The sequence below is a fragment of the Sinocyclocheilus grahami genome, unplaced genomic scaffold, assembly GCF_001515645.1.
Source record: "Sinocyclocheilus grahami isolate Dianchi unplaced genomic scaffold, SAMN03320097.WGS_v1.1 scaffold442.1, whole genome shotgun sequence".
Taxonomy (NCBI): Eukaryota; Metazoa; Chordata; class Actinopteri; order Cypriniformes; family Cyprinidae; genus Sinocyclocheilus; species Sinocyclocheilus grahami.
Window position 1 is genome coordinate 957,272 of NW_015505621.1, and position 11,064 is coordinate 968,335.

The 11,064-nt window shown below is 35.9% G+C and overlaps 1 protein-coding gene across 1 annotated transcript in view; it reads right to left on the minus strand.

The window, feature by feature from the left end:
- LOC107552153 (dihydropyrimidinase-related protein 2-like) overlaps positions 1–4,353 on the minus strand; it is a 44,072-nt gene extending 39,719 nt beyond the window's left edge. The window contains exon 1 of the mRNA XM_016233982.1: positions 4,015–4,353. Coding sequence (XP_016089468.1) covers positions 4,015–4,326 — 312 coding nt within the window. The 5' untranslated portion in view covers positions 4,327–4,353. The remainder of the gene's footprint in view (positions 1–4,014) is intronic.
- Positions 4,354–11,064: the final 6,711 nt, after the last annotated feature.

Sequence of the window (11,064 nt, forward strand, 5' to 3'; positions counted from 1 at the left end):
TTATTCATTAGATACTAGTACTTAATCTTTAGATACTAGTACTTATTCATTAGATACTAGTGCTTATTTTTTAGGTACTAGTACTTATTCATTAGATACTAGTACTTATTTATTAGGTACTAGTACTTATTCATTAGATACTAGTACTCATTCATTAGATACTAGTACCTAATCATTAGACACTAGTACTTATTCATTAGATACTAGTACTTATTATTAGATACTTGTACTTATCCATTAGATACTAGTACTTATTTTTAGATACTAGTACTCATTCATTAGGTACTAGTCCTTATTTATTAGAAACTAGTACTCATTCATTAGATACTAGTACCTATTAAATAGATACCAGTACTTATTCAATAGATACTAGCACACATTTATTAGATACTAGCACTTATTCGAAATACCAACAAACAAACCCATTAGGCTACTTTGTTTACGAAATTACAGTGTTTACAAAACTGACAAAAATGCGTTTTCTCTGTGCTTGTGTACAAATAATTGTTTCTTTTCTATGTGGTTTCCTCAAAAAAGTACATCCATCTCCTTGTTTCCGTTTCCTGTCTAATCTCTCTCCTATATATTGCTGGCTCATTAATATTCAACATACAATTACCATACTGGGCATAAACGCAAATTTAAAAAGTACTAGTATCTTTTAAGTTCTGGATATCGCTGGTCTAAAATGTTACTAGTAACTAAAAAATAAGAACTAGTTCTATTTTTTTCTTAACAAGAAGAGTATAATTAAATACTAGTCACTATTGGAATAAGTAATAGTATGTAATGAATAAGTACTAGTAACTTTACAAAAGACACTAGTACCTAAAGAATAAGCACTAGTACCTAATGAATAAGTACTATTACTTAATGGAAAAGATGCTAGTATCTAAAAAAGAAGAACTAGGTCCATGAAAATAGATATTTATAGATTACATGTTAAAACGGCTTTCCACAGTATGTGTGTGTTTCGGATAGAAAGGATGGAGTGTTCAGGCCGTGTTTGTCACGAGTGGTGGCGATGTGACATTGTCAGATAATCCTAAAATTAAGTTAAATTTATTTTTAAAAAATAAATAAAAAGACAGACATACTGATGCGCAGGCATAAAAAACGAAGTCACATTTCTAGTTAAAACCAACATTGCATCAAACTTTATCTTAGGTACTTCCTTAACCCTATAAAGACTACTGTATCATATTTTATACATGAATTTCTAAGGTCGTGAAATGATCAACATGATGACAACTTTGCTGAAAAACCTGTTTTATACAATCTACTACAAGCCTGCTGTTGTCTGATTGATAGTTTATAAAAAAAGCCTTTTAGTATAATTGTACAAACATCCACCTCGTGGTTCTTTTCACTGTAAAATGTTTGGGCCTCTGAATAAAATTCTGAGCTCCATATTCTCACTATGTCATACAGTATGAGCCATAAAAGCCTGATTTATCAACAAAAAATATGCAAACTTATTTTTTAGATTTGTAAAAATATTTTGTCTAAAGTTTCAATAAGCTGTTCCATTTGAAATTTGATTTTCCAGCTTATATTTCATATATCAAGCTATACATCAGTGCACATTATTCTAAAGAAGAAACATTTTGACATCTTTCCATTGTCTGAAATCTGTCATCAACATGTAACAACTTGCTCCGGCCTCTGAAATGACATCAACTACAGCTGGCAACTAAATAAATAGGAATGCAGAAAAAAAAAATCAGTGCACATCACAAGACATCTTATTTTTCATATTTTTCCAACATGGTTTTCTTATTGAATGTCTTTTAAAATGCATGAACATTTTAAGAATCTTCATGCAGCTTTTTTCCATACAATCTCATTCACATTTCCACATATTTTAACTGGAGCTACATTCGTTTTTGATGCACAGCTGCTCATGACAACTTCCAAACTTGGAGGCAAATGAGATTTTAAAGATTTGCTCAAATAAAATTTGGGTCTGTTCCTCACATAAGCTGGCATGTGTTCAGAAGAACTGAAATATATAGTACATAAGTCTTATGGACCAGTTACATAATATTTAATGGTGCTTTTGTTGTTCATTTTGGAGCTTGACAGACAATGTCCTTGTATAAAAGACAGCTGCATGAATATTCAAAAGCTCTCCTGATTTAACTGCATGCAGGTTTAGAACAATGACATAACATGAACTATTCCTTTTAAGTCTTTGAGTGTGCAGTACTGTATCGGTGTTTGCCACCCACTGGCAGTCTTATCACCATCCTTTAAGATGGCTGAAGCTTAGCTGACATCCAAGAGCTAAAGGAAAGATCTAACGGCAAAGAGAGACCTGTCCCAGATCTGCCCGTTCCTACAGGCCTCCGCTAACTGATCAGCGCCGCCTCTAAAACAATCCCAGTGAATATCGATGCAGTGCATGCTATCTTTGGGCTATAAAGGTCACTGGTGGACTGAAGACGTTTTACAGGCATGTATCACCACATACCATGACACACACTTTACATTCAATGACCTACTTTTCAAAAGAGGATTTTCATTCATTTCTCTGCATTTAGCATGGCTATCAAACCAGCTCTGGCTCACAGTGGGGGTGGGGGTGGAGGCCATTGTACTGGCAGCTAAACTGAAGCTGCTTTTTACATTAATGAAATGCACTCTTAAAGGTGAATGTTGTTGATGCATGCACGGCTGGTGATATATCTTGTAAGACACATTCCTGCTACTAAATCTGAAACAGGTTCTGTTGGAAGAGTGAATAATGTTTGGTTTGATTTGATTCAATTTTATTTGAGGTTATGATACATCCCAAAGGATGCATGCATGCTTTCCATAAGCTAGTTTATTTTTTTAAATGACATTTTGAAGGTGAATGTTTTCAGTGCATGCAAAACGATAATTCACAAAGATTTCCAAAGAACTGCAATAATGCATTGCTTCAAATTCATTGGAGATAAGATACATATCTTGTAAGGATAGCTAAAAAATATGTTTACTTTATTTGAGGCTTTGCATTATGGTATATCCCTAGGATCTTAAAATAATGCATGCATGCTTAAAAGCTTGTTTGTAAATCAAATGAAGCATAGGCCTATTTATGATGGCGAATGTTTCAATGCATGCAAAACCACATTCACAAAGATTTCCAAAGAACTGCAGTGATGCATTGCTTCATATTCACTATAGAGGCAAGATATTGTGCAAAAATGTATAGGATTAAAAAAAAAACGTATTTAAGGCTATGCTTTAGGGCATATTCCTAGGATCTTAAAATAATGCATGCATGTTTAAAAGCTGTCTGTGAAGTTGTTTTGAAATAAACTGAAACATACTTATAATGAATGTTTCCAGTGCATGCAAAATCACAATTCACAAAGATTTCCAAGGAACTGCAAAGATGCATTGCTTCATATTCACTGGAGATAATGCCTAAGAATTATGTTTATTTTCTCTAAGGCTATGCATTACGCTATAACCCTAGGATCTAAATTAATGCATGCATGTTTAAAAGCTTCCCATACAATTGTGAAATGAAAAATAAAATGCACTGAAATCATTCACCATCCTAAATCACCAGTCACAAAGATGCTCCAATCATTTGGAACATAACATTGCAGCAGTATAAGACTGAATAAATTAATTCAATAAATTATAATATGCAATTAAAGTAGGCAGGTTATGGTTATGCCCAGGAATAATGCATCATATTCTGTTTAAATGAGGTTTTATAATGCATGCATTCTTGATAGCTTTCCACAAGATAACAAATGAATCCAGTGTGACCTATAGAGCTCCAAAGGGTGACCCACAAAGAAACACATTAAAGTGGGCCTGAGCACATCATACACAGAAACCAGGGGTGACAGTAATCCTACATCTGATGGAATGGTATTGACATAACTGGACCACATATAACTTGGTCGCTTCAGCGTTGAAATGCCATTATATCGCTGTCATTTCATGCCCTCATATTTTTGTCGCTTTAATCGCGCGCGTTTTCAGCCCATCTTTTTGTTGATTTGTACTCACTGTGATGCGAGGGATGTTCTTCTTGCCCTGGTATCCGGACATCGCTGCGCTGATGGCTGGATATCCGCACGCGTAATGATTCCCGATGCGCGTTTGGAGAAGTGACGCCCCGCAGCTCAATGACACTCGCCGCCGTCGGCACAAAACTAACCGGACGCGATGGAGGAAGGTTTCCAGACAATCCTGCAGAGATTCTGAAGGTGGACGATGAAATGTTTCAGGTGACGGGCTCTTATCTCTTGTTCCGGCGCAGCGGCAGGACGCTCCAGACAGACACTGACGGAGATTTACACGGCCAAAGCCACTGTGCATGCGCAACACCCCACCCTGATCCGCACACACACACACAGGTTTGTTTTTATGGTTTATGGGGACTCTCCATAGGCGTAATGGTTTTTCTACTGTACAGACCGTATTTTCTATTGCCCTACACCAACCCTACCCCTAAACCTACCCCTTACAGGAAACTTTCTGCATTTTTAGATTTTCAAAAAAACTCATTCTGAATTATTTATAAGCCTTTTGAATTATGGGGACACTGAAAATGTCCTCATAAATCACCTTCTCGTTGTAATACCTATGTCATACCCATGTTATTATACAAATTTGTGTCCTCACAAACCACATAAACATACACACACACACACACACACACACACACACACATCTTCATACATGCAGGACCAGACTGATTAGATAAAATGTTAGGGAAACAATTACATTTCTATTGATTTATATTTTACATCTATTTTTATAGAATTACACAATTATTTTGATTAATATTTTGGCGAAGCACAAAAGCAATAACAAGAGTAAAATTTTCTGTATAATATGACAAATTGAAAAAAAGGTCTTTATATGACTGTTGATAGTATTCTGAGGTCTCTCTTTTGAATAATATACATTTTGTATAATAATATACAAATAATTTTGCTGTTCAAATAAACAATTCATATTAATTAAAGCTGCAGTGCGTAACTTTTTTTGGTTAAAAATGATCCAAAATCAATATTTGAGCAAGTACATAACCAGCCAGTGTTCAAAACTATCGCCTTACTTTAACCTGATTCACAATGGTTAGCTTATAATAATGTTTTTTCATTTGAGTGGTACTGGTAGGAATTCACGGGAAATTCGAGCATGCCGCTGCGTCATTACGTCACGCCTGTAAACATAAAGAAGTTGTCCTGGCCGGTATGCTATATAGCAGGTGGCGGATCGTTTATAACCTTTTCTCACAGCAGCTGGAATAATTAAATTTATCATTTTGATGGCGGATTGTAATCCAAAAAGGATTATGTGTTTATGAAACACGTGTAACTGAAATTAGATTATATTCCAGTTTTAAATGTGCATCTGATTACAGATAGCATACGTGGGATTACACAAGTTTTGTATTCCAAAGAAAACCAGTTCGAAGGAAGAATAATTTGCCTTTTGGGTTAAAAGAATTTCTTTATATGAAATTCGAATGGTATGACAATTAGAGATTAGACTGTACAGAAATTGAAATCTACACGCTAATACACACTATACACATAGTCACGCAATGCTGATGTTGTTAACATTAACAATTTGAGAAAAAAGCATAACAATAATAATAATTTGCATGGTTTGATGTGGTATGAGCTAACCGATCTTTAGATTTAATCACCATTGGTAGCACGATTTATTGTAATGCTTTTTTCCTCAGTTGGTCAGAACAAATGTGGCAGAATTGTTACTTGTTCAGATGACAATATTCGGTGAAAATGCTTATTTGGGTCATATATTCCTAGACATAGGCTAGAATCTGTGATTCCGAAGTACACTGTATCCACACCAGTGCGGTGACTGACAGCCACACCAGGGTTGCCAGGTTTTCACAACAAAACCTGCCCAATTGCTACTCAAAACTAGCCCAAAACTAGCCCAATCGCAATTCGAGGGGGGCTCCCTGTTAAAAATCGTGTTCCGGGGGGTAAAATACACGTTTTTGGCGGGGTTCCCCTGGTAAAATTCGCACTCCACGGGCTAAATATCACATAATCAGGGTTGCTTCAACCCGCAGACATGAAAGACAACCCGCGGCAAAAGTGATAATGAAGCCCAATTCCGCGGGAAATCCGCGGACTTGGCAACACTGAGCCACACATTCACCTCAAAACATTAGATTAATCCGTGCAGGAGCCGTGACGGCACACAACCCACGCAAGGAAGATAATTGCGCAAATAACTGCAATTGCAGGTTTTCAAACAGAGATGGCGACAAAGAGGCAAAACGTACTGACTGCAGCTTTAAATCAGAAATAAAATTTTTAATATAGCTGTTTTTTCCCTTTATTCATTATGGTTAGACCAGCAGATAGATTTATTTATTAATTCAGTTCAATTAAAATGCAAATCAAATCAAATCAAATTTCAACATCTCAACATTTCCACTAACTTAGGAATGACTCCTGGCCTGGTTTATCCTTAATAATAAAAAATAAAGTACAATACATGATTTATTCATTTATTTAGTAATCTATCCTTAATGATTTTATTCTCTTAAATAAATTCACAGGTGTTAAGAAATATGTTGTGTTGATTTATTGTTTTTCATTATTCATTATGGTTAGACCAACAGCTTTCTTTCTTTCTTCATTTCTTCCTTCCTTTCTTTCTTTCTTTCTTTCTTTCTTTCTTTCTTTCTTTCTTTCTTTAAGAGGCTGACGTTTCCAGAAAACCTTACTGAAACAACACAACAATACAATATATTAATTTAGAATCAATAATACAATTTATTTACATTACTGATGAAGATTATATAATTTATTGTGCCTTTATTATATGTTATGTATGACTTAAGCATCAATGTAAATAAATTGTGGAATCTCAACTCTTAATGTGTCCCTAATATGTGTCAGGCCTCATCAATGAAGATGCACTTTTAAAAATGCAAAAGGATTTTTCTTCCATTTTCATACTTAAATATTATGGGGAGAATTACAATATAATGGAAATATGTTTACAAATAATGAATTAAGCATTAGATCTCTCCTATAGTCTTGTGCACACATGTAAATTACACACAACCCCTCCACTTCAGCATATGCAACCTCAGAACACCTACCAGCAGCCAATCATGTGAATGGAAGCCCACAGGCTCCTCCCACTGAGTTTCTATGGTTGCCGTGGGTTACTGGGTAGGCTGGTCCTCTAAGCCTGTCTCCCATAAATGAGGACCACCGCCAACACAATGGATCCCCGCTCTTGTGTGAGATAATTTGGTATTTCATGGTCCGGTTCTCAGTGCATGGCTAATCGTTCTTTATTAATGTGACCAATTTGCTGCACAAAGGAAAAATGAGTGTACAAACTATTTGGAAGCATCTCAAATTGTTGAATAGTATAACAAAGACAATGCGATTATGAAAAGGAGCAACCAATGGGCTGCTTTAGAAGCTGAAACCAAATCCAGAATGCAGCTACGCAAACTACAGCATGCTTTACACCGCGATTCAAAGAATAAAATGTTTATAATGTTTATGTAACAATGTTCATCCGTGGCTCTTGATGGATGCATGTTTGCTTTACTGCCACTTCAGTCACTGAAGTTCAGTGTTTCATGTTTACCATGAGTTTGGCTTTTTAGCCATTAGGAGGCAGTAATGTGCTAATTATAATTGACTATTTTTAGAATAGCACACTAGCCCTGCACTATGTAGGCCTATACTATGTACACTTCTTGCATGGTTTAAGTATGCAACTCTAGTTTAAATGTCAGTTTATCCAGTAGAACGTATTATACAGTAAAAATATTTGATTCCTAGAATTATTGTAAATATTGAATTTTTTCCCCATTAACTGCATGCCAAATGACACACTATACACTATGCATGTATACACTATGTACTCAACCATGTAGTGTGTGAATTTTATAATGCTATTTTGTCATCTTTAATAATTGGAGTCTGTTAGCCCCTCCCCCTTCACGACGTAGTTGAGCGCATGGAGCTTTTTGCATAATGGTCCAAAGCATGTGAATATCGGCTAAATTGGCTGACGGTTGCTAACCATCTACCCGTGATATTCTTACACTGCATCTTTGACACCACAAAAGTGCTGCTAACCTTGTTCCAGAGCAATGTTTCGTAACCCGGGATAAAAGCGGCACTAACCCCGCTTCTAAATGACAAGTGTGAAACAGGATTAAGTGTGAAACAGGATTAAGTGTGAAACAGGATTAAAAACGGGGAACGATGATAACACGGGGATAAGTGCAGTGTGAAAAGTCCCTAACTTCCCTTAACTAATGCATACTCACCTATTACTTAAAAAAAAAAACAGTAGGCAGTAATAGTCTGTAATATGCAGTGTTCAGAATGACCAATCAGATGACAAAGGAGTGTCTTGTTAAAGAACATTCATATTAAACAGTGTGAGTAAATAAACTCAAAACGCTCTTGTAGTGGATGCAATTCAACTGCAATTTTTATGGCAATATATACACATTCAGAAACAACATAACAATCTGTTCATCATTTATCTACTTTTAATGCAAACAAAACACCAGACATGATTTACACAAGTGTCGTGAATCAGTCCGTTCAAATTCTACAATGGTCTGCTAAAAATGCTTTGGCAAAAGAAAGCTAACAGCTCAATGTCCACCTATGAACAAGATTTAAACATAATTTCAGGCCATATGAAGAAGAGATCACTGTAATCACTTACAAAAAAACACGTAGCTTTTTAAAGTAAACCAAATCAACAGATACAGGTTTACGGTGTGATCTAAATGTTACTAAATCTTTTTTTGTGAAAACAAGTATTCACAGTGGGTGACTTATGAGAACCAAAGCTGGCTGTGTTTCAACCAACCATCCAAACAAACCAAGTGAAAATTAAGGCAAGTGAAGGAAACATGGGGGAAGAGGTTTTTCTTTTGGCAGTGGCATTAAAGAATCATAAAAATAAGACAATAATGGATCATAAATCTAAAATAAAATTAAGACTGAAACCAAACAGCTTCACATTCTTTGAACAGACAGAAATCTGCTTGAAGTACCTATTGGTTCCATCATTAAATGAAATATGAACATCACAAATCTTCTTCAAACACTCAATCAGTTTGAGTGAGCTCTTAAAGGGACAGTGCATCCAGAAATTCTGAGAGAAAAAAGTCAATTTCATTTTGACATTATTTTTTTTATTTTCACTTTTTATGCATTGCATTTAAGGTGTACTGACAAGCTCAGAAAAGGACAAACGTAGTGCATACTTCTTCCACTATATTCCAAATCTTCTGAAGTCATACAGTCCTTTATGTGAGGAACAGACTTAAGCCATAATCCAATTTTTTTTATATATATATTTATTATAATAGTAACCAGCTTCATGAAGAGTTTAGTGCTTCACAGAAGAAAGAAAGTCAAACAGTTCTGAACATCACAAGGGTGAGCGTTTTCGGTCTCATTTTTGGGTGCACTTTCCCTTTAAACAAAACAACATTTTGCTTTTATCTGTTACTGAAGCATTTGTTAGCATTCCATATTTGAAGTTTGCACATAACAGAATAAAAGCGTATCCTGTACCATGCGGTTTTCTGTACCTGTAGCATGCATCAGGACAGGAGAGACCACCATCAGAGTGCAGGTCGCATGCTTGCCTGTCTGGAGACTTTTTTACCAAATAAAAAACACAAAACCCCACATTCACAGTGCTCAACAATCACATGCATTCATAGTTCAGACACCCACTGCCTGTACGCGAGTTATTCCATCAAACACACACTTGTGCACCTTTACATCGAGAACTTGCATGATGGTGGCACTATCTTACCTTCACATATGGATTAATATGAACTTAATAATAATGGAAATGCTAGAGTGGTTTTGCCATAGATTCATTAAGAATTACATACATAGGGAATGAGAGGGACAAACAACAACAGCACAGCTGTTAATATAATGTTGAATGCATTTTTTTTGGTCACAGCACCCCTAGTGTTGGATACAGGAAAAGCATTCAAAGGCCAAGAGTAGATTTTCAAATTGTAAACTTTATAGCATTTGACTCGCATTTAAATATTAGGGCATTGTGGAAATTATAATCACCTTATTTTGCAACGTGGAAGTTAAGCATTCTTTTTTTTTTTTTAATTCTTCATCTATTATAGGTAAATAAATGTAAACTGTAAAACCATTTATGCTGAAAAACTGTTTATAATTATGAAATATTGAAATATCATGATAACTGTCAATATAACTAAGCATAACGGACTGGGTTCGCACAGAAAAACAACACATAACAGCCTCCAACATACAAATTACAAACGGCCAAATCCGAAATCAGATTAGCCACATTAGAAATAAGGTGGATATGGTCAGTACAAAAGTTTTGTGTCAATATACAAAACAATTTTCCGATCTCATTTGCCATTTGCCAACTTATATTTTTGGAGAACTGTGCTGAGCACCTAACATTCATTTGATGATTGAATTTGATCTGAATATGATGCGAGCCAATTTTGGCATAGATTGGACACATTTAGAAGGGGGAACAGTAAACAAAAATGAAACCATGTTTTATTAACAAGGTTTGGGAGGAGCACGATCAGATAATCAATCAGTCTGGCCCAGGTGGAGCCCGTCAGCTAATCACCTTAACAAGCACAATACGTATATTTATACAGCCAACTTGCCTCAGTTCCACAACACTTTTCCAGCATCCCACCTCCACCCCAACACCTCACTACTAATCTAATTTCATCCCATTCTTGGGATGGGGGGAGTTCTCTGGGTTCGGGCCTTAACCCGAGCTCGGAGCCCTCCCTCTGGACAGCACGCCAAATATGCTACTATTTGCTCAATCACATAATATGTTAGTGTGAACTCGTGAATTGAGGAATTGTTCATCGTAGTCACCAAACTGATCAAGGTATTATGGCAATCATACAGAGCAAGTTTCATGCCAATACGTCAAAGTGTTGCAAAGATACAGCCTGTATTTTCCGTATGGAGCCAAATTTGTTGGTCTCTTACATGCAAATGGGTTGGCATTACGAAGACTTTGAGCAACATCGTC